Here is a 26,424-nt window from a genome sequence, read left to right as displayed (position 1 = left end):
CTTTCATTCTTGCTGATCTTTCAGAAAATAGTTTAACCTTTGAGACTAATTGCATTTATTTGGTGGCACTGTGGCTTCATGGTCCTGAAAGTCTTGCTTATTGGTTAACACTACCATTTATACAAGTATTAATTTTGCTAAGAGTAATTGGGTATCCTGGTAAGGGCTTTAAAGTAGCTTGCTGGTGGCAGTGAATCTATCTTACAGTCTGGGTGGAGGTGCATAGCGAGTAAATTTGTACCAGCCTTTCTGAGGTGTGTGTGTGTGAAAATCAAACCTCAAAGAGTTGGTTTGTGTGTGTGTGTGTGTGTGCACGCGCTATATGAAACAGGGACCCACAACACTGATTTTTGCAGAGAGAAAGGTTGGAGGTTACTTGGGACTTGCAGAGGAAGTACAGCCCTAGAACTGGGATGTGCTGCCTGTGTGCTTTTAAGGGAAATTGTGCTTGGTTCACTGAGCTGCATCTGAAAACATTGTGTGGCTCTATTTTTGTTCTAAGTCAACGTTGCCCATCAGTGGCAGTGGTGATGATTGAGGGTCCTTAATTACTGGCCCAGAGGAGTGACATCACAGAAGCCAAGAACAAAGAGGCTGATCCCACTGAGATCCAAGGATGACCCTGAGACAGCTTTGAGATATCAAGCAGGTATCAGTTGTTGAAATAGAAGCCAACAATAAAGAAGTTAACCCCAATGAAGTAATATGTCCTATGCAGACCGCCTCATGGCCCTATCCCTGTATTTTGTCTCCTACAGGCTTTTGAGGGGAGATCTATGCCTGGCATACAGGGCATTGTCAGAACCCATTCGGATGGACCTCATGCATATCCACAAAGCAAACACCAGAATTATCCATTCTAAAGACTTGAACCTTGCCTGTGATATAAATAGGATCTAATGGAGAGAGAGGCAAGTATTCCAGAGACTACCCAGTCTAAGTAGCCCTCAGTCAGCCTGATTAACAAAGTCTTGGGGTCCTGAGTCAGTTGCTGTCTCTTCTTCCGTGATGTCAGGTTGTCAGCGGTATAAAACATGCAGCCGACATCATTACATCAGTTTTTCTTGCCCCAGATGTCAGGTGCCCCCTTAATGGGAAGCAATTAAATCTATAAATATAAAAGGTTATACCTCAAACAAAAAAGCAAACACACCAAAAAGCTTTTAAGCATTGAAAAGGAGAGAAGAGGTATAGCCAAACAAAGTCAGGGGGCTGGAGGGAGGGTAACCAGGAATACAACAGTGAATACACTTGAACGTCTACATTTATGGTAAGTGTACACAACTGTACTATGTACTTCATGTTTCACTGTTGCAGTCATTACATTTGGGTAGATTCTCAAAGCTAAGGATGGGAGGAGGAATTTAGAAAGCATTAGGACCAGCTATAAAGCCCTGCAAAACTGCAGTGGCAAAGGCAGCTCTGGATTTAGAGAAAATTGGCAAATGGTAATGCTTGGTGAAAGTATGTACAGAACTCCAGGTAGCAGCTTCTAGGATGTCCTTGGTAGGTATGCCTCTGAGAAAGGCTGTAGAGGTAGATGCAGCCCTGGTTGAGTGGGATCTGATCCCCTGTGGGATAGGTTTTCCATGGTGCTTACAGAAGTGAATGCAATGGCCTATCTATTTGGATATAGTTCGCTTTGAAATAGCCTTCCCCCCTCTGTCCCTGCAGCAAATGCCACCAGCAGTTGCTCAGATTTCCTTTGAGGTTTAGACCTGTCAAAGTAGAATCTAAGTTGTCTGTGCACATCTAAGGAGTGCAGTATCCATTTCCCTTTATTCTGTGGATTAGGAAAGAAGGTAGGCAAAATGAATGGACTGATTAAAGGCCACACTGGAGACCACCTTTGGCATGAAAGAGGGATTGGTCGTGAGGGACACCCAGTCCGTATAAAAGATGACGAAAGGCTCCACTGCCATAAGGGCCTGTAATCCAGATACCCTGCTTGCTGAAGTGATGGCTAAAAGGGAAGCTGTTTCCCAAGAAAGGTATTTTAAATCTGCCGTAGCAGCTGGCTCAAAAGGAAGAAGGGTGAGTTTCTCCAATACAAAGTTAAGGTCCCAGGCTGGAGTTGGAGGTCTCCTGGGTGGTCTAAGAATTTTGGCCCCTCTGAGGAACTGATTGCGCAGTGGAAGAGAGAAGAGGGGAGGTTCTGTGTTATAATGAGCTGAAATGGCTGAGGCATGAATTTCTATTGAGGAAAAAGACAGGCCCTTGTGAAGCATCTCAGTTAAGTATTGTAAAATCTGAGGTAAATTGGGCACTGCTGTGCTCATCCCTTGAGACTGGTTCCAGGCACAGAATCTTTTCCATTTTTCAGCATACGATTTTCTAGTACTAGGCCTCCTTGCCTCTAAAATGATATCCATCACTGGTTTACTGAGGGATGGTAAAGGAGAGCTTAGGTAATTAGCCAGGCTGCTAGGTTCAGTGTTTGAAGCTGAGGGTGCAGAATCTGGTTCTCCTGCTGAGATAGCAGGGTAGGAGTTTGAGGCAGGTGCCATGGGGCCAACAGTGGCACACTGTGCAAGAGGGGGTACCAGTGCTGGCGTGGCCAGACTGGTGCAATCAAAATCATCCTTAGTTTGTCTTGTTTGATCTTTAGTAGTACTTTGGAGAGCAAAGGCAGAGGAGGAAAGGCATAAACTGATAGTTTTTTCCAGCTGAAGGACAGAGCATCCACTTTCCAAGCTTGTCTGTGAGGAGTCCTTGCACAAAATTTTTCCAACTGATAGCTCTGGGGGGAGGCAAACAGGTCTCTATCTGGGCTCCCCCATTTGCTTGTCAACATGTTGAAAATGCTTGGGTCCAGTTTCCACTCGTGTGGGTCCATGAGGGTTCTGCTTAGTGCATCTGCCAGTGTAATTAGTTGGCAGGAATTGAGCTTGTAGATGTACTTGGTAGCTCAAGGCTGTGTTCCACAATGCCATGGCTAGTCTACAGAGGGGATAAGAATGTGTACCCCCCCCCCCGCTTGTTTATGTACCACATAACAGTGGTGTTGTCTGTCTTCACCATTAATTGTCCTGGAAGAATGTGGTCCTTGAAGGCTGTCAGAGCATTCTGTACAGCTAACATTTATTTATGAGTGATGTGAAGGTGCATTTGAATTGGGTTCCATGTGCCCTGAATGCACTTCCCTGCCCGGTGCACCCCCCCCCCATGCATAGTCTGATGCATCTGTTGTTAGGGTTTGGGCGGCAGGGGGTAGTGTGAATGGTAGTCCCTTGTTTTGGTGGCAGGTCTCTGCCCACCAAATGAACTCAAGACGTAGACAAGGAATGAGAGGAATCATTGCTTCTAGATCCTGAGAATGTTGACACCATAGGCTTTTTAGATACCATTGTAGTTTCCCCATATGCAGTCTTGCATATGGAATTAGAAGAATGCAGGAGGCCATGAACCCCAAGGCTTGCAGTATTTGCCTTACAGATAGCAGGGTTTTTGTGACCACTTGTTTGAAGTAGGTTGTCAAGTGAATTTGTTTCTCTGGCATGAGGAAAGCCATCTGGGAAGTTGTATTCAAGCTTGCTCCCAGGAATATAATTTGTTGACAGGGTACTAGGTGCGATTTCTTTTCATTTATGGTGTACCCCAGACAAGTTAGCATCCTCTGTACAAAAGCCAGATGATTCAAAAGTATGTCCTGGTTTTCTGCCTGAATTAGACAATCATCCAGGTATTGGTATATTTGAATATTTCTTTGCCTGCAAAATGCACTGACTGGAGCTAGGCACTTTGTGAATACCCTGGGTGCAGTAGATAAGCCAAAGGGCAGTGCAGAGAACTGATAGTATGTGTAGCCTGCTTTGAAGCGTAGGTATCTTCTGCAAGATTCCCTGATTGGGATGTGCAGGTATGCTTCCTTTAAATTTAGTGTTGCCAACCAGGCATTTTTGCTTAGCATAGGAAGCAACTGGTGAAGAGTCAGCATCTTGCATTTTGGAATCACCAAAAAGGTGTTTAGAGTAAGCAGGCTCAGGATAAGATGCCATGAATTGTCTTTTCTGGGTACCAGGAAAAATCTCGAGTAGAAACCTTGTCCCTTTTTCTCTTCTGGTACCAACTGAATAGCCCCCATGCTTGAGAGAGAGAGTACTTGCTTTTGGGCCTCTGCCCACTGCTTTGGAGGTAGACCTGGCCAACCGCTTGGAGTTGGTGACATGTGGAAGTGAAATCTGTATCCTTGGCACACTATATTTAAAACACATTTGTCCTGGGTAATGAGTCCCCAGTTGTTTGCATGAAGTGCAATCTTTCCCCCCAAAGGGGCAGTCAGTTGAGAAGTGCTTGGAAGTTTTAAAAAGAAGTCACTGAGACAGTTTACCATAGGGGGGAGTTTTATTACTCCTAAATTTGGAAGTGGAGGCCCCCCACTGCTTAGTCCTGTGCGTCCCCTGGGATTGAAGCCTGGGTGCTCTGCTGGATCTGGGTTTGGACTGAAAAGGTCTGGAAGAGGCAGGAAAGGACCAATTCTTAGAAGGCCAATGCATACTAAATCTTGGAGGTTGTACTTGAAAAAGGTCTTTAACAGTTTGCATACATTTAGCTTTTTCCTCCATCTTTTTAAGAACTTCTTCTGCCTTGTTGCCAAACAGGTGGCCCTGATTTAAGGGAGCATCCAGTAATTTTGCTTTAACATGATCTGGCAAGGATTGCTCCTTAAGCCAAGCATGCCTTCTGAATACAGACGCAGTTACTGCAGCCCTGCAAGATGCCTCTAGTGAATCAAAATCACATTGCAATGTATGTTTACCAACTTGTTCAGCAGAATGCATAAAATCCTGTAAATCCTTATTTTCAGCACAATCAGAAGTCAACATAATTTTCTGTTTAAGCAATCCAATAATATGCAGCTGATACTTTAACATATGAAACTGGCAATTCACGGCCCTAATGGCCAAAGTTGCAGAAGTGTATACCTTCTTACCCCATCTATCCAGCACCCTGGAGTCTCTATCAGAGGGGGTAGGATTTTTGGCAGTAGTAGCTTTAATGCCCTTGGGTCACTGTGAAATTTTTTCAGGATCCGCAGTAGGATTTTTGAAAAGGAACTTGTGAGAGTCAAGAACCCTGTAATATCTATCAGGTTTTCTGGAAGCAGGAGGTAGAGAGTCAGGGGGCCATGCTAGACTCCGAAAAGGCATCATCAACAATGTCCAGTACAGGAGGTAGCTAAAGGCCTGTGCTGAGGCAGGAGTAAGAAATCCCTAACCCTCTTTTTAGAATCAGAGAAATCCTGACTTTCCCCAATGAAAAAGCTCCCTGAGAGTATGCAAGGTTTCACCAAAAGAAAAATCCTCAGGGGGGGGAGGGGGGTGCAGAGGGAATAGAGTCCTCAGCATCACAATCCTCATAGGTAGATAAGGGTAAATCCTGGTCATCAGAGGAAACAGAAATTTCAGAATCCTGGTCAGAAGTATCATAAGCAAACTCAGTCCTAGGTCTCTTAGAGGGGGAAGGTTGGCTTCCCCTGATTAAAGTAATAAGGTCTTCAGTCATTCTTATCATTTGCATTTCCTCGGAATGTCAGTAGTCGGATGGCTTACCAAAAACATATCGGGATAATTGAACCGAGCACCAAAAAATTTAGAAGCGCAAATATACCCACGATGGATAGTTCGTGGTTTAAATAAGGCACAAAACCGACAGCGAGGTATGTCGTTGTCAGGGCTTAGGCAAGGAATACAGTACGAATGAAAATCTTTATGAGGTATTTGCTTTCCACAAGAAATGCAATTATTTACTTTCACTGACATTGGTTTAGAGCAAGAAAAAGTTACCCCAACGGGGTACTTAGATTTTAGTTGAAGACTTCGGTTCTAAAACTCAAAAATGAAAATTTCAGGAGTCGGCCGACTGGCACTTGCGAACTGCTTCTGCTTCGGGCACCGCACGGCAAGAAAGACTGATGCATTGACGTCGGCTGCATGTTTTATACCTCTGATGACTTGACGTCAGGAAAGAAGAGACAGCAACTGATGCAGGACCCAAGACTTTGTTAATCAGATAACCCAAATGTAATGACTGCAACAGTGAAACACGAAGAAAGTACAGTTTTGTACCTACCATAAATGTAGATGTCTGAACTGGATAGCATCTGCAGTCATAACAAATGGGTTGTCCTGTCGTCAGGCAGCCCTTCGGTCGGCCGGATTCCAAAGTCTGGGTCCGGCTTCGGCTGATGTCGCACTTCACCCGACGTCATCTCTGTTGGTCTTCGGGTATAAAGGCATCATCCGACGCCATTTTCTTCAGTGTTTCTTGCCCCAGATGCCAGTTGCCCTCTTGGAAGGCTAAATTTTGGATAAATGCCAATGTATGCAGACAAGGTAGAAGGCAAATACAAAAAATAAGCATTTATGTACATATATACAAACAAATACACCATAAGAGACTCCCCCCCAGCTAGCTATTGGGAGGGTAAATACCCTAGGAGTACCACAGAGGGGAAGGAGGGTGGGTAATCCTGACTGCAGATGCTATCCAGTTCGGACATCTACATTTATGGTAGGTACAAAACTGTACTATGTCCTTCATGGATGCATCTGCAGTCATAACAAATGGGTAGAATACCATAGCCAAACTAGGGGTGGAGGAAGAAAAATTATGGTGTAGTTAGGATCCCTTGCAGTACAGCAGTGGCAAACCCTGCTCGGGATCTAGAGTATAGAGGTAAATTATAATGCTTGGCAAATGTATGCACGGAGGTCCAAGTAGCCGCCTCAATAATGTCCTTGGTTGCCACTCCTCATAAGAAAGCTGTGGTAGTGGCTGTAGCTCTTGTTGAATGAGGTCTTATGTTCTGTGGAATTGGTTTCCCATGGTAGGAGTAACAGAATCTTATGCAATTCCCTATCCATTTGGAGACTGTCTGTTTGGAAATTGCTTTTCCTTCCCTTCCTGTTGCATAGGCTACCAAAAGCTGGTCAGTTTTTCTGTTACTTTTTGTTCTGTCCAGGTAGTAGCGTAACTGCCTATGCACATCCAAGGTATGTAGCAGTCTTTCACCCCTGTTCTGTGGGTTGGGAAAGAAGGTAGGTAGGTGGATTGCCTGGTTTAAAGATACTCTGGATACCACCTTAGGCATAAATGTAGGATTAGTTCTCATGGACACCCTGTCTTGATGGAAGATTAGGAAGGGTTGCACTGCCATTAAGGCCTGTAGTTCAGAAACCCTCCTTGCTGAGGTAATTGCCAGTAGGAAAGCAGTTTTCCATGACAGGTGTTGCAGATCTGCTGTTGCTGCTGGTTCAAAAGGTGGGAGTGTCAACTTTTCTAGCACAAAGTTCAAGTCCCATGCTGGTAATGGAGGTTTCCTAGGAGGTTTTACATTCTTTATCCCTCTGAGGAATTGCCTGAGTAGAGGATGTGAGAAGACAGGTGGGTCGAAGCTGTATTCTGCAGAAATAGCTGATGCATGTATCTTGATGGAGGAATAGGACAGGCCTGTATGTAGGAGCTCTGCCAAGTACTACAGGATGTTAGCAATGTCTATGTTTGACACATCTTTTCCTCTTTCAGCACTCCAAGTGACAAACCTTTTCCATTTTCCTGCATAGTTCCTTCTTGTTGAAGGTCTTCGGGCTTCAAGGATAATGTCTTTAACCCTTTGTGATAAGTCTGGGTTAGTTGTTGTTAAGTGATGTTCCAGGCAGTCAGTTGTAAGGTTTTTAGGCTTGGGTGCATGATGTTGTAGTTGTTCTGAGTTAACATCAAAGGTATCACGGGTATTGTCCACATTATCCCCTGTGACATGCTACTCAGCAAAGGATACCAGTGTTGTCTTGGCCAATTCGGAGCCATCAGGATTATCCTTGGGCGTTCCTCTTTGATTTTCAGTAGTACCTTGTGCATCAAAGGAAGAGGTGGAAATGCATATGCTATCAGGCCTTTCCAACTGAAGGATAGAGAGTCCACCCTCCATGCTTGTGGGTGGTACGTCCTTGTGCAGAATTTCTTGAGCTGGTGGTTGAGTGGGGATGCGAATAGGTCTATTTGTGGCATTCCCCATTTCTTTGTGATGGCCTTGAAGATGTCCGGGTGCAGCATCCATTCGTGAGCATCCAAGGTGGTTCTGCTTAACATGTCTGCTAGGGTGTTTTCTTTTCCTGGCACAAATATTGCCTGTAACTGGATGTTGTAGCTCAGAGCCATGTTCCAAAGGTCCAGAGTCATTCTGCATAGGGGGTATGAATGAGTGCCTCCTTGCTTGTTGATGTACCACATGACTGTGGTGTTGTCTGTCCTTATCATTAAATGGCCTTCTTTGAGGAATGGCCTGAATTTCTGGATTGCTAGTTTTACTGCCAGCATTTCTTTTTGGTTTATATGCAGGTGCAGCTGGTCTGAAGTCCACAATCCTTGTATGCACTTGTCCAACATGTGCGCCCCCCAGCCTAGGTCTGAGGCGTCCGTTGTGATGGTTTGGTTTGCTTGACAGTTGCGGAAGGGCAAGCCTAGGTTTGACTGGCATGCTTGGGCCCACCATAGGAACTCTTGCTTCAGGCATGGGATTAGTGGAATTTCGGTTTCTAAGCTGTGTCTGTGTTGAGACCATAAATTCTTTAGGTACCACTGTAGCTTTCTCATATGCAGTCTGGCATGGGGAATCAGGATTATGCATGATGCCATGAAGCCCAAGGCCTGCAGTATTTTTCTTGCTGTTAGTTTGTTCTGCTTTGTTAATGCCAAGAAGTAAAGAAGAAGTTGTTCTTGTTTTTCTGCAGTCAGGAATGCCATTTGTTTTACTGTGTCCAATTCTGCACCCAAGAATGTTCTTGTCTGGGATGGGATCAGTCTTGACTTTTTTGAATTGACTGTGTATCCCAGGGCTTGAAGTAAGCAAATGACCCTTTGTAAATCTGTTGTCAGCTTGTCTTTGTTGTCCGCTTGTAGCAGGCAGTCGTCCAGGTATGGATAAATTTGGATTCCCTGTAGCCTGCAATGAGCGATTACTGATGCCAGGCATTTTGTGAATACTCTGGGTGCAGTAGATAAGCCAAAGGGCAATGCTGAGAATTGATAATGCTCTGATCCTGCAAGAAATCTGAGGTATCTTCTGCAATTTGGTCGTATGGGGACGTGCAGGTATGCCTCCTTGAGATCTAGAGTCACCAGCCAGCACTCCTTGCCCAGCATGGGAAGAAGTTGCTGTAAGGTCAGCATTTTGAATTTTGGGACGATGATGTATGTGTTTAAGATGGACAGATCGAGAATGGGTCTCCAAGTTTTCTTTTTCCTTGGAACTAGGAAGAGTCTGGAGTAAAATCCTTTGCCCTGTTGTTTTATTGGTACTCTTTCCACAGCTCTCATCTTGGTTAGTTGAGCTACCTGTTTTAGAGCTTCTGTTTTTTGAGTTGGAGGTAGGTTTGGCATACCTCTTTTTACTGGTAAGGTGTGGAAGTGGAACCTGTAGCCTTGGTCTATGGTTTTTAAAATCCACTTGTCTTTTGTGATATAGTGCCAATTTTTTGAAAATAAGGCTAACTTTCCGCCTAAAGGTGCTGCTGTTTGCTCCCTGGTAGGCGGTGTCAAAGCCAAGTCACTGTGATTGTCCTGTTGCAGTGGCAGTGGTTGTGTCTGTGCCTCGCTGGTTATTGCCTTGCCACTGGCGTCCTCTGTAGGCACCTCCTCTGGGTTGGTTTCTGCCTCTAGAGCGTCTATTCCTGCCTCTTTGTGACTTTGAGGAGTCTGGAAAGGACCAATTTTTTTGGCAGGCCAGTTTCTGCTAAACCGTGGGGGCTGAACCTGTAAGAAATCCTTAACTGTTTGTACAGATTTTGCCTTCTCTTCCATTTACTTCATTACTTCCTGGGCAGAGGTACCAAAAAGACTGTCCTTATCCATAGGAGCATCTAACAGCTTTGCTTTTACCTGATCCGGCAGGACCTGTTCTTTCAACCATGCATGCCTTCTTATCACTGTGCCAGTCATGGCTGATCTAAATGAAGCCTCCAGTGCATCATAGCCACATTTTAAAGAATGGTTACTAACCTGCTGTATGTTATTCACCATTTCTAAAACATATTTCTTATCTAAGGATTCTTCAGAGGAAAGTTTCTTAGTTAACTGATCAAGCATAAACTCTTGGTATTGGATCATGTGAAACTGACAGTTTAAAGCTCTAGCAGAGAGAGTAGCAGAGGTGTAAACTTTTTTGCCCCATCTCTCTAATGATCTGGATTCCCTTTCAGAAGGAAGAGGGTTTTTGGTTGAGGTAGAAGCTACTGCCTTAGGCCCCTGGGATATAGTCTCAGGATCTGCAAGTGGGGCCTTGAAAAGGTGGTGATGAGTGTGTGGCACCCTGTAAAATCTGTCTGGTTTGGCAGGGGCTGGGGGTAAAGAATCAGGTGCAGTGCAAACATCATTAAATGCATCATCCACAACAGGCAAAACTGGAGGTATAGCTAAGGGCCTATGTTGTGGTAAGTGTAGAAAGGTCCTAAGCCTTTTTCTTGAATCTGAGAAATCTTGTCCCTGCCATTGGAATTGTTCTCTCATGGCATGTAAGGTTTCCCCAAAGGAAAATTCCTCTGGTGGAGAGGCAGATAGAATGGATTCTTCAGCATCGGAATCTTCATAAGTAGAAAAAGGAGCCTCTGGCTGGTCTGTAGTGTCTGAGTCATCCGAAGAATCATCAGAGCACTCTGGCTGGGGTGGCTCTGCCCTAGGTCTCTTTTCTGGGGGCTGAGAGGCCCTGTCTGGGTGAGATTGGGATCCCCTAATTAAGGAGATTAAATCCTCTGCCAGAATAAGCATTTGAGAGCTAGAAGTTCTGTGTGAGGGGGCCTTAACAGGCACTGTTTTAACAGTTTTGGCTGCTTTGGCCCTGGCAAAGGCCTTTATAGACATGGCTGCAGGAGGCCTAGCAGCACCACGTGCTGGGGTAGAGACATCCAAAGGGATGGTGTCTGATAAGTCACTAGAAACCACAGTAGTAGGCAAAATTTCAGAGGCCGATTCAACTAATGTAGCAGGAGCCTCGGTAGTAGTAATGGATTCGGCTGAGGATTGACCGGTTTTCTAGGTTTCGGCCGAAACCGAGACACTCGCGGCTTGCTTATCCATGGTTTCGGCCGAAACCGCGGACCGCGAGTGTCGGTCTTTTTCTTTGCGTTTTTTAACTATTTGGGTAGTCGGATGATCCGACGGCATAATGTACGCAAAATCAGAGCCGAAAAACTGTTCAGCAAACTCCGACCGACGCCTAAGCGTTCGTCGGTTGAAGGAAGCACAGGCTAAACAGGCAGCTACGTCGTGGTCTGGGCCTAAACAAGGTAGGCAGTAAGAGTGGAAATCTTTATGAGGTATTTGTTTCCCACAAGTTAAACAATTATTTACTTTTTCTGACATCGGCTGAGGCAAGAAAAAGTCCCCAACGGGGTACTTAGCTTTTTAGAAGTCTTCGAAGTAGTATTCGGTAGTAGGAATCTCTGGATCTGACCGACCGGCACTTGCGAACAGCTTCTGCTTGGCACGCGGCAAGAAAGACTGGGGAAAATGGCGTCGGCTGATGCCTTTATACCCGAAGACCAACAGAGATGACGTCGGGTGAAGTGCGACATCAGCCGAAGCCGGACCCAGACTTTGGAATCCGGCCGACCGAAGGGCTACCTGACGACAGGACAACCCATTTGTTATGACTGCAGATGCATCCATGAAGGACATCATCAGGCTTCCCATCCATGTGAAGCAGAGTTCCTCTCTAATCCAATTCAAGTGCAACTTGGGCAATTGGATGGGAAAGCAGAAATTCATTCCTGGTTTGGCACCTATGTCTCTGATGCAAACAGGTAACCTGTAACTGGTTCATCTCCCAGGCCCACGCTTACACTTAAGGGTATCAGAATTTGACAGATTTGGGATGCATGGCTAGGCTTAAAAAGGCCTTTGGTCATTAGCCTAGTAAACACCTATGAAGCAAGGGTTGATCATGAGAGGATTTGTCAACTCTTAAAGGGAAGAGAGTTACATAAAGCGATCCTCCAAGGATGCAAGGAGTCAAGAAAAGAAAGCATCTGGTGACTAGGGTCATAACATGGAAGGCATCAGCACTGAGAAAAGGGGTTGAGATTGAAACTCCATTAATGCCAAAAGACTGAACTAAATGTCAGGTATAAAGAAGATGATTGCTACTGGAACTGAAACAGGGCTAGTGAGAAGACCAGGAATAAACCAGAAAATCAACAGAGAAAAGTGCACAGATTCAGCACTGACCTTTATGTTTCAAATACGCAACACAAAAGCCTAAAATCCAGATCAAAGAATGAAGCACCTCTCAAATGGAGAAAGAACAGGGTTGGTAAGAGGGATGGAGGTAACTGTGGGAGTGGTAGTGAAAAGTGGACCATGGCCCACACCATCCACCAGACAATCTGGAGCTACGGAAAGTACAGCAAGCCAAGCAATAGTAAAACGTGAGAAAGTTAACTCCCGCGTCCCAGACAGACAGCAGAGTAATAACTACAGAGAAATTAGAACAGATTTATCACACAACACAGACTCGGTCTTTAAGGGGGGGGGGGTGTTGCATCATGATAGGGCATACCACAAATACATACATTAGCATAACAACAAAACTGCATTAAGCCAGAGTAACAGGGAGGGAGGAACAGTTACCTCTACAAAGACTAATGAAAACATACAGGTCTTAAATACCAGCCAGCAAATCACCACAGGCTTGCTGACCTGTTTGCGGAAGAACTGGGAGGTAAAGCAGTTAAAAACTGCCTGTACCACCCACAAGCAGATGGTATGGTGGAGAGGTTTCTCTACTCAATACCACACTGAAAGAGTCCTGCAAAAGTTTAAGTCTGAGTGGGACATTTATCTATCCAATTTTCTTTTTGTGTGGATTAAACTGTCCCAAGACTTCATAGGATTTTCACCACTTTATTTAACTTACAGGGTAAGGGAGCTCCTAGGCTTAATTCAATATGAACAAGTGGGTAAATGTGATTCTCATAAGGAGTTAATTTTAGAACATGTCCTAAATTTTAGCACCAGGCTTATGGATCTTATGGGGTTGGCACAACAATATCAAGACGTCCAGTGTGACCTAACTGCTACAAAGATAAGAACCTGCACTCAGACATTAAGGTTAATAGTGTTTACTCCTGTTTCACAAAATGAGCTTTAGGCAGCATAGGTAGAACCTCTCATTACTGTGAGGAAGGTGATGTAATGTTAATTACATGGTACAGTTACCAGAAGTCATGTTAATTACATGGTACAGTTACCAGAAGTAATGTTAATTACATGGTACAGTTACCAGAAGTCATGTTGATTACATGGTACAGTTACCAGGCAGGAAGCAGAAGCGCATTCTACCACGGTAACATGACGTAAACCTTCCATGACAGAGAGTCATTGTTACTCAGAATATGGAGTAGGTTACAAGAAGAAATGTGTGGAGGTGGAGAATCTGGTAACAGATCTTTTACATGAGGGTCAGTCCATAGATGAGGCAGTGCTTTCACAGCAGCTACCGACTACCCAGATTCAAAAACTTCATGCAGTAGGTAAGGCTACCCAAGCATGGCAGCATAGGCATGGTGTCACACAGTCAGATGGCCTTTCAAAACAAGCAATTAAGCAGTGGAGTTGTAAGGATGCATCCTCTAGCCAAGCTTTGTTTCTTGGTGGTTTCTCAAGTAAACTTGCTTCATATCTAAAAGATAAGGAGAAATGTAGAACTCAAGCTAAGCAAAGAAGAATGCAATTGTTTTTAAAAAATGAAAGTAAAGATGTATAAAAATGCACATTTCAGCAAAGATGGGAAATGTAAATGCCTATGAAACTTAGAATTGCTTTTCCAGTAAATCATGTAACGTTTTTAAATGTGTAAAACTATAAGGCATTATACATTTTTCCTCCTGCAAAATGTATTGAGCCCTAGAAGTGAAACTGATTTCAAAACAGGCATGCACATTAACAGAGACTTGCCCCCCCCCCCCCCCCCAAAGTCTGACACTTACTGCCAAAGTCTATGATGACATAAGATAGGACTACAGTGCTGGAATACACCATACACAGGAAGATTAGATTTAAATTCTAAATGAAACAAGACATATGGACTATCAAAGTATTTCTAAAAAGGACTTCAACAACTATATTTTTTTTAGTGATGCCTAATTTCAAGACACCATTCCAGACTTCAAATGACCCTTGCTTTAGGCAACACAGTTCAGTTCAGCTGTTCAGTCGTCAGGTTGAAGTCTTTGCTTAATTCCTGGTGCATGTTTTGAGGAGTTTATGGACAGGAAGGAGACATTCTGCTAGCCAAAGGCACCGGTGCATAAATTCTCTATGTCAGTGTGCTACAGCTGCTAGATTACAAAAAGTTAATGGTAGACAGACAGTAGTGCATTTCCAACTAATGGTAGTAACAGTAAGACCAGATAGGTTAGCTTTTTTTTTCATGTCATCTATTTAAACATTTTAGCTTGTGCTTCTATGTGAAAAATGCACACATGTATACTTAATTTTCAAAGTACGTCTCTTTTTACTTCAAGTATAGAATTTCATTTTTCAATTTCAAATGCCCGAGAATGGGTTGTTTTATAGTAATATATACAAAGTTAATCTCCATAACACGTGACTTAAGGGTTGGCTAATGCCTTTGAGACTAATTACTTTGCTATAGTAACATTTAATCTATTGCTGATGGCTTAGTTTAAAAGGGAATACTGCCATATGGCTGTTGGCTAGTTTAACTACCATATGGCTGTTGGCTAGTTTAACTACCATGGCTGTTGGCTAGTTTAACTACCATATGGCTGTCTGCTAGTTTGACTACCATATGGCTGTTTGCCAGTTTGACTACCATATGGCTGTTGGCTAGTTTAACTACCATATGGCTGTTGGCTAGTTTGACTACCATATGGCTGTTGGCTAGTTTAACTACCATATGGCTGTTGGCTAGTTTAACTACCATATGGCTGTTGGCTAGTTTAACTACCATATGGCTGTTTGCTAGTTTGACTACCATATGGCTGTTGGCTAGAACCCCGCTACCAATGCTACTGCTGCTCCTACTTCCACTGAAATGCAACAAATACCTGCCATCACAGAAGCTGAACCTGCAGCAGTGAGAGCCACTGAAATATGAACAACACAGCAGAATGACATACACAGAGGCCCTGTCAGAGACCACAGCGTGCCACACATCCACAGGCAGCAGGTGAAATATCTAGCAATATAACACTGACAGGGGAAGACAGCACATGGGAAAGGGGTGCACATTACTGCAACAATGTCCTAGACCTAGTCATTACCAACATGAGTGACCGGTGTTACACACCTGAAGTCAACTCCTCGTTGGTCCGATCCGACCATAAGCTGCTAATCACCCTTGATATCCACATCCCGCCCCCACCCCCCAATTAAGGAAACCACAGTAAAAAATTTCTACAAAGCCAACTTCATGCTTCGTAAGACAGAAGTGGTGAACTTCATGACACTCATGAAGATGGACAATACAGTTGCAACTGCTGAATCCTACACAAATGCACTTTATAAACACTTACACCAGTGCATGGATCATGCTATCCCAAACAGAACCAAGACACTATCCTCCAAAAAAGGAAGTCAATCTGGTAGTCCCCTGCCATAAACAAACTGTACAACAGAAGGAAGAAACTGTTGCAAAAGACAGTAAAATCCCATGAGTGGAGGAGCTGCCTGGTCAGCCTCAGTAAGAAGCTGAGATCCCTTATAAGATCCTCCAAAGTTAGCTACGAAAACCATTAACTCTAAGGACAACCACAAAGCATTCTATAGCTATGTCAAGAATCTTGATGGCAACACCCAGATCTGCTCTGAGTTACAGCACAACAGCACGAAAATTACAGAGCCAACTGATATTGCCAACATCCTGGCAAATAAGTTCAGTGCTAACTTTACCCCCCCATCCCCTAAAGGGCTCATATCTATATTGGAAGAATGCAGAGTCCCTGTAATCACAACTACGGCGGTAAAAGCTGCACTGTCTAAAGCCAAAAACACAGCATCCATGGGACCAGACAACATCCCAGGCTGTGTTTTACATGAACTTCAGAATGAACTGGCTCCCCACCCAAGCACCATGTTCAATAATAGCCTCGCATCAGGCTTTGTGCCCACTGAATGGCGCACAGCAACAGTTATCCCACTCCACAAAGGGAGAGCCACCACTGATCCCAGGAACTATTGTCTTATTAGCCTGACGAGCCTGGTCTGCAAGGTCATGGAATGTATCATCATGGAACTCATAAACAAAGACAGTGGTAACCTCCAAACTCTAGATTCCACCCAGTTCGGGTTTGTGAAAGGCAGATCATGCCTGCTGAACCTGATCAACTTCTTTGAGGCAGTCAGCAAAGCCGTAGATGAGGGTAAGGTGGTTCACACAGCCTATCCTGATCTTGCCAAGGCTTTTGACACCATCCCCCATTCTGAAATTATAGCTAAACTTACTAAACTAGGTATAAATCCCTATGTCACAAGATGGGTTTGCCAACTGGCTCACTGACAGAACCCACACTGTAAAAGTTGCAGACTCCAAACCTGACCTCAAACCAGTGACAAGTGGAGTACCACAGGGTTCAGTCCTGGGACCTCTCCTATTTAGTATCTACTTCTCTGAAGTACAGGCTAACACAGAAGGCCTATGGCTAACGAAGTTCACAGATGACTGCAAACTAGGAGCCATAGTCAAGCCCCCAAATGATGTGGACATCCTACAGAAGGGCCTCGCTGAGACAGATGCCTGGTGTCAGAGCCATGGCCTCAGGCTCAATGCCAAAAAGTGCAGTGTCATCCCCTTTGGTAAAAACTCTGTACCCATGAACTATCACATAGGCAGCAGTCTACTTAACACCGAATGTGTGATAAGAGACCTTGGGATCCAGGTAAACAGTAGTCTCTCCTTCGATAGTCACATCGCCACAGTAGTCAGGAAGTCCTTCTACGTGGCACACCTCATCATAAAAAGGGTTCTCATCCAGGAAAAGAGAGGTCATTGTTCCCCTCTACTCGACACTCATTAGACCCATTAAAGAGTAAAACACCCCTTTTGGAATGTACCTCACAAGACATCTGCAGCAACTGGAAAGGCCACAGAAGTACCTCACAAAGAGGATTACTGGCCTCAAACAAATGCCCTACACTGACCATCTCAAAAAAACTCCAGCTTTACTCCGTAGCATATCACCTACTCCAAGGTGATCTCTGCCTAACATATAAAGCTATGTCAAACCCAGAGCTGTTGGACATGCTACACCTAAAGAAATCCCAATCCCTTGGAGCTACATGCTCTAGGGACCTAAATCTTGTCACCACAATAAACTGGACATGCTGGAGGGATAGATTCCTGTCCCAGAGACTTCCCATACTCTGGAATAGGCTACCCATCTATGTCAAGCAAAGTTCTTCATTAGCACTCTTCAAGAAAAATCTTGATGAGTGGATGGGAAACAAGAAATACACCCCAGGGATCACTTCTGTGTCTCTGCTCGACATTGGCACAGGAAAATAACTTTCTTGGGTGGCGTAAGCCAGTGAACCTTGTTGGTTAGGCTTACGTTGGCCCTTGGGCTGAAAGCCTAGTACCTACCTATGAATCTATAAAGAAGCCAATGATGCGTATTCCTGTAACACAGACTCTCTGATGAGGAAGATCCACTGAATTGTTGGAAAGAAGTAAGTATCGTACAGCCAAGTAAGCATTAACAGGCACCTAAACCAGACACTACCACAGAAAATGTTATTAAATATCACCTGAGCTCATTCCCCCAAAACAGGAAGAAATGGTTGATAACTGACACAGTCCAAAAGAAAGTAGCTTATAATGGTCTTGTTACAGAAAACTCAACTGTCATGACATACAAAACTTACCGCATCATAGTATTTGCTGGCATATTGGTAAAGCTGATATAGTGAGACAAGTGTATTTAATGACTCTGTATGGGCCTGAAAAATAAAAGTACAACACTATTAAAGCTCCTTCATCCAAAGAATCAAAAATCAAGCACATCAAACGACATCATATTATTTAACACCAAACAACATCATATTATTTAACATCTTCCAGCTCTTCGAACGCACTACAATATCGCCCCGGTCAAAAGCCTATCAGATGCCACTGAAAAGCTTATATCAATCAGTAAATCTGAACTTCGTTTTCATAAATAATTCAACAGCTGGTATGAGAGATGTAGCCCACCTGTTAAAATGCATATTGAGGATGCTTTGTGCTGCCAGATACTGGCTTTCATCATTTTGTACTACACCACACACCAATGCCAGTTTTGAAATGGGTGCAGGCAGTTACTGACAGACAGACACCACACAGCCTTAGCACTTCATGGACCAATAATTTGATCCAAGAAGGAAAGCTGTTACTGCAGTGCGACCCCTGTTATTATTATTACACTGAAGCAGAAATGGTTAAAACTGAATAAATATAATAAGGATTTGTTGCAGTAATGTTTATACTCACCCGAGACACCTCGGCTAAATGTGTATTCATGTCTTGATCGCTTACTTGTACCATCTGTCGGATTCCTCTGTAGTAGCTGGAAGAGAGAATTTCTTTTTTTATAAACAGAAAGATGACAGACTGATGTTTAACAGCCTCAAATGATCTATTTCTTAGTTTGTAATTTTATAGTTAACTTTACATGTTTCTAAATCATTGATGTGTACAGCTTGTATGTTAACTGAAAAAATGGCCAGTCTGATCAGGGCTGGCTACTCTGCATTTCAGTTAAGTGCTAAAGATGTACTATAAACTGAAATGCACAAATAATGACAGTATTGAAAAAAATACTAAATATGTGCGCACACTGTTTATGCTACACTACGTGCATCAAATCAACTGCAGTAATCCATTTCTGCAATGCTGATTTTTTTTTATTTTATTCAACTATTTAAAAGCCATCTAGGCACAAGTTCTGCTTTCCAGGAGTGATTAAGGAACACTATCTAGTGAAAAAGTGATCTGCTCTGTCATACAAGTTACTGAGAAACTTAAAGATTAGAACTTTGTAAAATTTACACTTCTAAAACCATCAAACTCACCCCAGGCCAAACAAAAGCTAGTATCATGAACTAATATTTTCCATTAAAGATAAGTAGATCAGCGTATGCAACTCTGCAAAACGGCTCATCTAGAATAAATATTAAATTAAGTCACTTGTAGTAAGGAAAAGTTTAAGTCCAAATCTCATACTAACTTGAACTGACTTCCTATCAAGTTTACATAAGTGAAAAGCTATGGAATTCCTAAAAATCGGAAACCACAGCATAGCCATGGACACCACAGATTACAGTAGACACAGTAAAGCCTGACCACTCTGTGTTCGAGGACTTTATGGGACGCAAGTAGCAGCAAAAAGTACAGTTGTGTACACTTACCATAAATGTAGATGTTTGAGTGTATTCACTGTTGCAGTCATCACACTTGGGTTATCTGCCTGAGGGTAGACCTCAGTCGGCCCGAATATCAGAGTCTTGGGATTTCAGCGTCGGACGCTGTCACCTCTTCCATGACATCAGGGGTATAAAACATGCAGCTGATGCCATTACATAAATTTTTTCTTGCCCCAGATGTCAGGAGACCCCAAAACAGGAAGCAATTACATGGTGTGGAACGCCTCCAGTAAAAAGTAAATACCATAGCCATAAAATATGGCCAAAGAGAGGATAGGTAGAAAATCTAGAAAAATCAGGGGGCTGGAGGGCGGGTAAGGACTGCAACAGTGAATACACTCGAACATCTGCATTTATGGTAAGTGTACACAACTGTACTATGTTCTTCATGTTTCACTGTTGCAGTCATCACACGCGGGTTGATTCCCAAAGCTGAGGAAGGGTGGAGGCGGTCAAAAAGTATTAGGGCTGGCTAGCAGGCATTGCAAGACTGCTGTGGCAAATCCAGCTCTGGATTTAGAAAAGACAGGTAAGTGGTAACGCTTGGTGAAGGTGTGTACAGAACTCCAGGTTGCAGCTGCCAGGATGTCTCTGGTAGGGACTACCCTGAGAAATGCTGTAGAAGTTGAGGTAGCCCTAGTGGAATGAGTTTCTGATCCCCTGTGCGGTAGGTTTTCCATGGTGTTTGTAGCAGAAATGGATGCAGTGTGCTATCCATTTGGAAATGGTTTGTGGCCTTGCCCTCTCTGCCCCTGTAGCAAAGCCGACTAGCAGCAGGTCAGATTTTCTGAAAGGCTTAGTCCTGTCAAGGTAGAACCTGAGCTGTCTGTACACGTCCAAGGAGTGCAGGATTCTCTCCCCTTTATTCTGAGAATTGGGGAAAAAAGTTGGTAAATGGATGGATTGGTTTAAAGCCACACTGGATACCACCTTGGGCATAAATGATGGGTTAGTCCTGAGGGAGACTCTGTCAGCCTGGAAAATAATGAAGGGTTCCACAGCCATTAGTGCCTGTAGCTCAGACACTCTTCATGCTGAAGTGATGGCTAGAAGTAAGGCTGTTTTCCAAGAGAGGAATTTTAACTCTGCTGTAGCAGTAGGTTCAAAAGGGGGAAGTGTGGGCTTCTCTAGTACAAAGTTAAGATCTTAGACAGGGGTGGGAGCTCTCCTCAGGGGTCTTAAATTGTTAGCTCCTCTCAGGAACTGTTTTATCAGAGGGTGAGAAAAGAGAGGTGGTTCCGTATTGTAATGAACTGAGATGGCCGAGGCATGAATCTTAATTGATGAGAAGGAAAAGCCTTTGTGGAGCAGCTCTGCTAGGTAATCTAGTATTTAAGATAAGGTGGGTACGGCTATGGCCTTTCCTAGAGACTGGCTCCAAGAACAGTATCTTTTCCACTTTTCTGAATAGGATTTCCTAGTACTAGGCCTTCTGGCCTCAAGGATGACGTCTGGCTCCTGGTTGCTGAGAGCTGCTGGTGGTGTGTTCAGGGAATAAGCCAGGCTGCAAGGTTCAGTGTTTGCAGCTGAGGATGCAAAATCTGTTCCCCCTCCTGGGACAGCAGGGAGGGGGTCTGATGTAGGTGCAGGGTGGCACTGCTGTCAGACTGCATAGGAGTCGGTACCAGTGCTGGCATGGCCAGTCTGGTGCAATAAGGATTGTCCTTGGTCTGTCCTGCTTGATCTTGAGTAGTACTTTTGAGAGGAGGGGCAGAGGCAAAAATTGAGAGGTTTTCCCATGTAAAGGATAGGGCATCCACTTGCCATGCTTGGCTGTGGGGATTTCTGGTGCAAAATTTGCTCAATTGTTGTTTTTTGGGGGAGACAAAGAGGTCCACCTCTGGTATCCCCCACCTGTGAATTAGAAGTTTGAATGAGTTGGGTTCCAGTTTCCACTCGTATGGGTCCAGTAGATTTCTGCTCAAGTCATCTGCCAGTGAATTTTGTTTGACTGGCAGGAACTGAGCTTGCAGGTGCACTTGGTAGCTCAAGGCTGTGTTCCACAGGGCCATGGCTAATCTGTAGAGTGGGTAGGAATGAGTTCCCCCCTGCTTGTTTACATACCACATAGCTGTGTTGTTGTCTGTCTTTATCAAGAATTGTCCTGGAAGGATAAGGTATTTGAAGGCTATCAGAGCATTGTGTATGGCTAACATTTCTTTTTGATTGATATGCAGTTGAATTTGTCCTGGGCTCCATTTGCCTTGAATGCGTTTGCCTGCCATGTGAGCCACCCATGCAAAGTCTGATGGGGCTGTTGTCAGGGTTTGGGCGAGGGGTTGAGTGAAAGGAAGTTCCTTGTTGTGGTTGCAAGGCTCTGACCACCAAATGAACTCTGCCCTCAGACAAGGAATTATAGGAATCAGTGTTTCCAAGTTCTGAGAGTGTTGACACCAGAGACTTTTTAAGTACCATTGAAGTTTCCTCATATGCAGTCTTGGATATGGAATTAGTAGGATGCAGGAGGCCATGAACCTCAGGACTTGCAGTATTTTTCTTGCTGGGTTTGGTGGCCATTAGTTTGAAGTAGTTTGTCCAATGAACCTGCTTTTCTGGAGTGAGGACTGCAATCTGGGAGTGAGGAATGCCATCTGGGAAGTCGTGCTGAACCTGCTTTTCTGGAGTGAGGAATGCCATCTGGGAAGTTGTGTTCAAGCTTGCTCCCAGGAATACAATAGTTTGGCTGGGCACCAGATGTGATTTCTTTTCATTGATGGTGTACCCCAGAGAGGTTAGAAGTCTCTTACAAATGCCAGGTGCTGAAGTAGCAATTCCTGACTGTCCGGCTGAATCAGGCAATCGTCCAAGTATGGGTAAATTTGAATACTTCTCTGCCTGCAGCATGTAATGGCTGGAGCCAGGCACTTTGTGAATATCCTGGGTGCAGTAGATAAGCCAAAAGGAAGTCCAGAGAACTGATGGTGCTTAGAGCCTACCCTGAAATGTACATCTTTCCTGCAAGATTCCCTTATGGGGATGTGCAGATAAGCATCTTTTAAGTCTAGGGTGACTAGCCAGGAGTCCTTGGCTAGCATAGGAAGCAGCTGTTGTAGTGTAAGCATTTTGAATTTTGGGACCACCAGGGAGGTGTTGGAATGGACAGATCCAGGATAGAGTGCCATGAGCTCTCTTTTCTGGACAGCAGAACAGTTTGGAGTAGAAACCATGTCCCCTTTGCTCTACTGTAACAGGTTGAATAGCCATGATACTGAGAAGAGAAAGTATTTGCTTTTGAGCTTCTGCCCACTGGTTTGGAGGAAGGTCTGGCAAACCACTTGGAGTTGTCAGTGAGTGGAAGTAGAATCTGTATGCCTGGGATACAATGTTTAGGATCCATCGATCCTGAGTAACTGACATCCAGTTTTTTGCATGCAGGGCGAGTTTTCCTCCTAGGGTTGCAAGTACTTGGGCATGGCTGAGAAGGATGATAGACAAGTCACTGTGAACTTTTTCCATAAGGGGGTGGCTTATCACACTCTGTTTTTGAGGTGGGAGCACTCCATTGCTTAGATGTCTGCATACCCTGAGACTATAGTCTTGGTGGTCTGTTACCCCTGGGTTTGGACTGAGAAGGCTTGGGAGAGACTGGAAAGGACCAGTTTTTAGAAGGCCAAAGCCTATTGAATTCTAGGTGGCTGTACCTGTAAGAAATCTTCAACAGTTTGCATAGATTTAGCTTTTTCCTCCATCTTTTTAAGAACTACTTCTGCTTTTGTGCCAAACAAACGTTCCTGGTTTAATGGAGCATCTATTAATTTTGCTTTGACATGGTCTGGCAAGATTTGCTCCTTCAGCCAAGCATGCCTTCTCAGTACAGACCCAGTGACAGCAGCCCTGCAAGATGCTTCTAAGGCATCAAAACCACACTGCAAAGTATGTTTACTAACTTGGTTTGCAGAATGCATCAACTATTGTAAATCTTTATTTTCTGCACAATCTGGAAGCAACAACATTTTCTGTTTAATTAGTTCCATAATATGCTACTGGTACTTCAACATGTGAAACTGAAAATTTAAAGCCCTGATGGCAAGAGTTGCACAGGTATATACCTTCTTACCCCATCTGTTTAAAGCTCTAGAATCCCTGTCCGAAGGGGTAGGGTTTTTGGCTGTAGTAGCCTTAATACCTTTAGGTCCCTGGGAAATGGTCTCTGGATCTGCAGTAGGATTCTTAAAGAGAAGTTTGTGTGAGTCAGGTACTCTGTAGTACCTGTTAGGCTTTCTAGGAGCTGGTGGTAAAGTATCAGGAGTAAGACTGGATTCCATGAAGACATCATCTACAATATCCAGGACAGGAGGTATACTAGAGGCCTATGCTGAGGCAAGTCTAAAAATTCTCTGAGTCTCTTTTTGGATTGTGGGTAGTCCTGGCATTCCCAGTGGAAATGCTCTCTTAGGGTATATACAAGGTTTCGCCAAAAGAAAAGTCCTCTGGGGGGTGGCAGAGGGAATGGAATCCTCTGCATCTGAGTCCTCATAGGTAGATAAGGGTATGTCCTGGTAATCACAGCGGTCACAGTCATCAGACTCATGGTCTGTAGAATCAGAAGGAAAATCAATTATTTGTCTTTTAGAGGGGGAAGGCTGGCTTCCCCTAATTAAAGTAATAAGGTCTTAAGCCATTCTAAGCATTTGTTTCAGTGGCATGGGAGCTTGAGACTGTGCTTTGGTTGTCGGGTTCCTAGGCATAGTGCGAACTCTGGGCCTGAGAAACTCAGTAGTTTTAGTCAAAATCGAAGATGTTGGTTTAATATGAACATCAGAAGGTTGGAATACACCCTTAGAAGCCGGTGCCTGCACAGCAGCTCCAGACCCATCCGAGGTAGAGACATCCACAGGTTCCATAGTTGAAGAAGCATTTCGTGGCATGCCAGACTTTGAATGGGTCTCAGCAGAGGCCTGTGAATCTGTAGAAGTGGGTATCAGGGGCTGTGAAGGTGCCTCACAAAGTACCAGCACATGTGGTCTGTCTCTGTCTTTATCTTTACGTTTTTTTCAGTAGTCGGATGGCTTATCAAAGCCATTTCGTAATACGGAGAACGAGAGCAAAAGAAATTAGCGACAAAGATAGCCCGACGATGAATAGTTTGGGCATTAAACAAGGCACAAAACCAACAGCGATGAACGTCGTGGTCTGGGCCTAAACAGGTGATGCAGTAAGAATGAAAATTTCTGTGAGGTATTTGCTTTCCACAGGCAAGACAATTGTTAACTTTTTCTGACATCGGTTAGAGCAAGAAAAAAAGGATCCCCAATGGGGTACCTAGCTTTAGAAGACTTCAGGTTTGAAACTCGAACTATGAAAATTTCAGGTAGCGGCTGACCGGCACTTGCGAACTGCTTCTGCTTCGGGCTCTCGTGCGGCAAGAAAAGCTGATGTAATGGCGTCGGTTGCATGTTTTATACCCCTGACATCATGGAAGAGGTGAGAGCATCCGATGCAGAAATCCCAAAACTCTGGTATTCGGGCCAGCTGAGGGCTACCTGCAGGCAGATAACCCAAGTGTGATGACTGCAACAGTGAAACACGAAGAACATCTACAGCAGATTTGCACACACTCAAGTACTGAAGAGTATGGCTCAAAAGCATTTGTATTGAACTAGTTCACTAACCCACTTAATACATACATTAAGTGTTTGAAGAAAATGTTTTGGGGTCTAAATGCAGTAAACCATATTAATAAGAAAGAACTCGCGAAAAAAAAAAACTGTGTCATACTACTCAAGTTTAGATAAGCATTCCCGTCTTAACCAACTTGAAGTTTCAAACTGTTAACTATGCCCATGCAATTTCACACTGGCAGTGTACGGAATTATGTAATTTATATTATGGGCAGCACTGTGGCACAGTGGATAGTACTGTCACCTCACAAGAGATTCCGTAGTTCTCAGCTGGGATGCCTTCTGTGCAGAGCCAGCATGTCCTCCCTGGGTTCGCACGGATTTCCTTTGGGTGCTCAAATTTCCACTCACATTCCAAAGGCATGAAGTAGGTGCATTGTACACACTAAATTGGCCACAGATGTGACTTTGTGTGTGGGTTGGTGATATGGAAGAACAACCCCAGCAGGGCTAGCCATCCGGCTGTGTAACCTTTGGCTCTAGATGACTGCCACTGTTGAAATGACACCCTTACCCCATGTCTGAAAGATAACAGTTCCAGTACTTATTTTCAATGCCCACCCCTCCAGGCATGTCTAAAGGTCAGTTCCCTGTACTTTCTCCTATTAACCTGGTGAACTTGGGCATCCTGAGGCAATGTAGCAACTGCCTCGTGTACACAGACACCCCTCCCCTCTTACCTCCCGACACTCAGACTTGTGAGAGATGCACTTATATATCCAAATTGGAAGCTACGCACTCTCCAGCCAAGACCGGAATAGCTGGCCAAGAGGAGAAGGTCAACACTTGCACCACACCACATGGAACATGCACACCAGCACTGCCTTCACATAAAAACCCAAACCACACACCCACCTTCGTGGAGGCTCTCAATAAAAATCTACCCAAACAGCCGAGACCTCCAAGGCAGAAACCCACTTGGCCACCACAACCCAACACTAATCATGAGACACATAACTCTCCTAAAGAGTCTGCCACTCAACCAAAGCCCCTAAGGAAAAACAGCATGCCCAATGCACTAGTCATAGGTAACGCAATAGAGAGTCACACCGATGTCCCACTCACTAGGTTGAATAAGGAAAAAGTCAGCTAGCTCCCTGTCAGATGCTAGGATGTGCCACAACGCATGCACTCAGGTCCCTCAACAACAGGTATAAATATAACTCTGTCTCTGTACATGTGGGTGTGAACGACCGGAGATGTACCTCCCTGAACTACATGAAGAGAGACATAGAGGAGCTCTCAGATTATGTAACTCAGGCTGGTATGAAGCTAGCCCTGAGCAGCATTCTACCATCACTAAGAATGATACCACAGTACAAGCAGAAAATGACAAATTTCAACAACTGGCTAAGTATCTTGTGTCATTCTAAGGGGATCCAGTATC

At 44.2% G+C, this 26,424-nt stretch overlaps 1 protein-coding gene across 1 annotated transcript in view; it reads right to left on the bottom strand.

Annotated features, from left to right (window-relative positions):
- The window catches only part of PLXNB2 (plexin B2), a gene marked incomplete in the record, with an annotated part of 671,705 nt that overhangs the window by 7,218 nt on the left and 638,063 nt on the right, over nucleotides 1-26,424 (bottom strand). Inside the window, 2 exon segments of the mRNA XM_044087338.1 lie at nucleotides 17,881-17,955; nucleotides 18,485-18,560. Of these exon segments, the coding sequence (XP_043943273.1) occupies nucleotides 17,881-17,955; nucleotides 18,485-18,560 (151 nt within the window).

This window comes from Protopterus annectens, chromosome 11.part0 (genome assembly GCF_019279795.1).
Source record: "Protopterus annectens isolate FY-2018-M chromosome 11.part0, PAN1.0, whole genome shotgun sequence".
Taxonomy (NCBI): domain Eukaryota; kingdom Metazoa; phylum Chordata; order Ceratodontiformes; family Protopteridae; genus Protopterus; species Protopterus annectens.
Note: the sequence above shows the minus strand (reverse complement) of the source record. Positions and strands in the feature narration are given on the sequence as shown.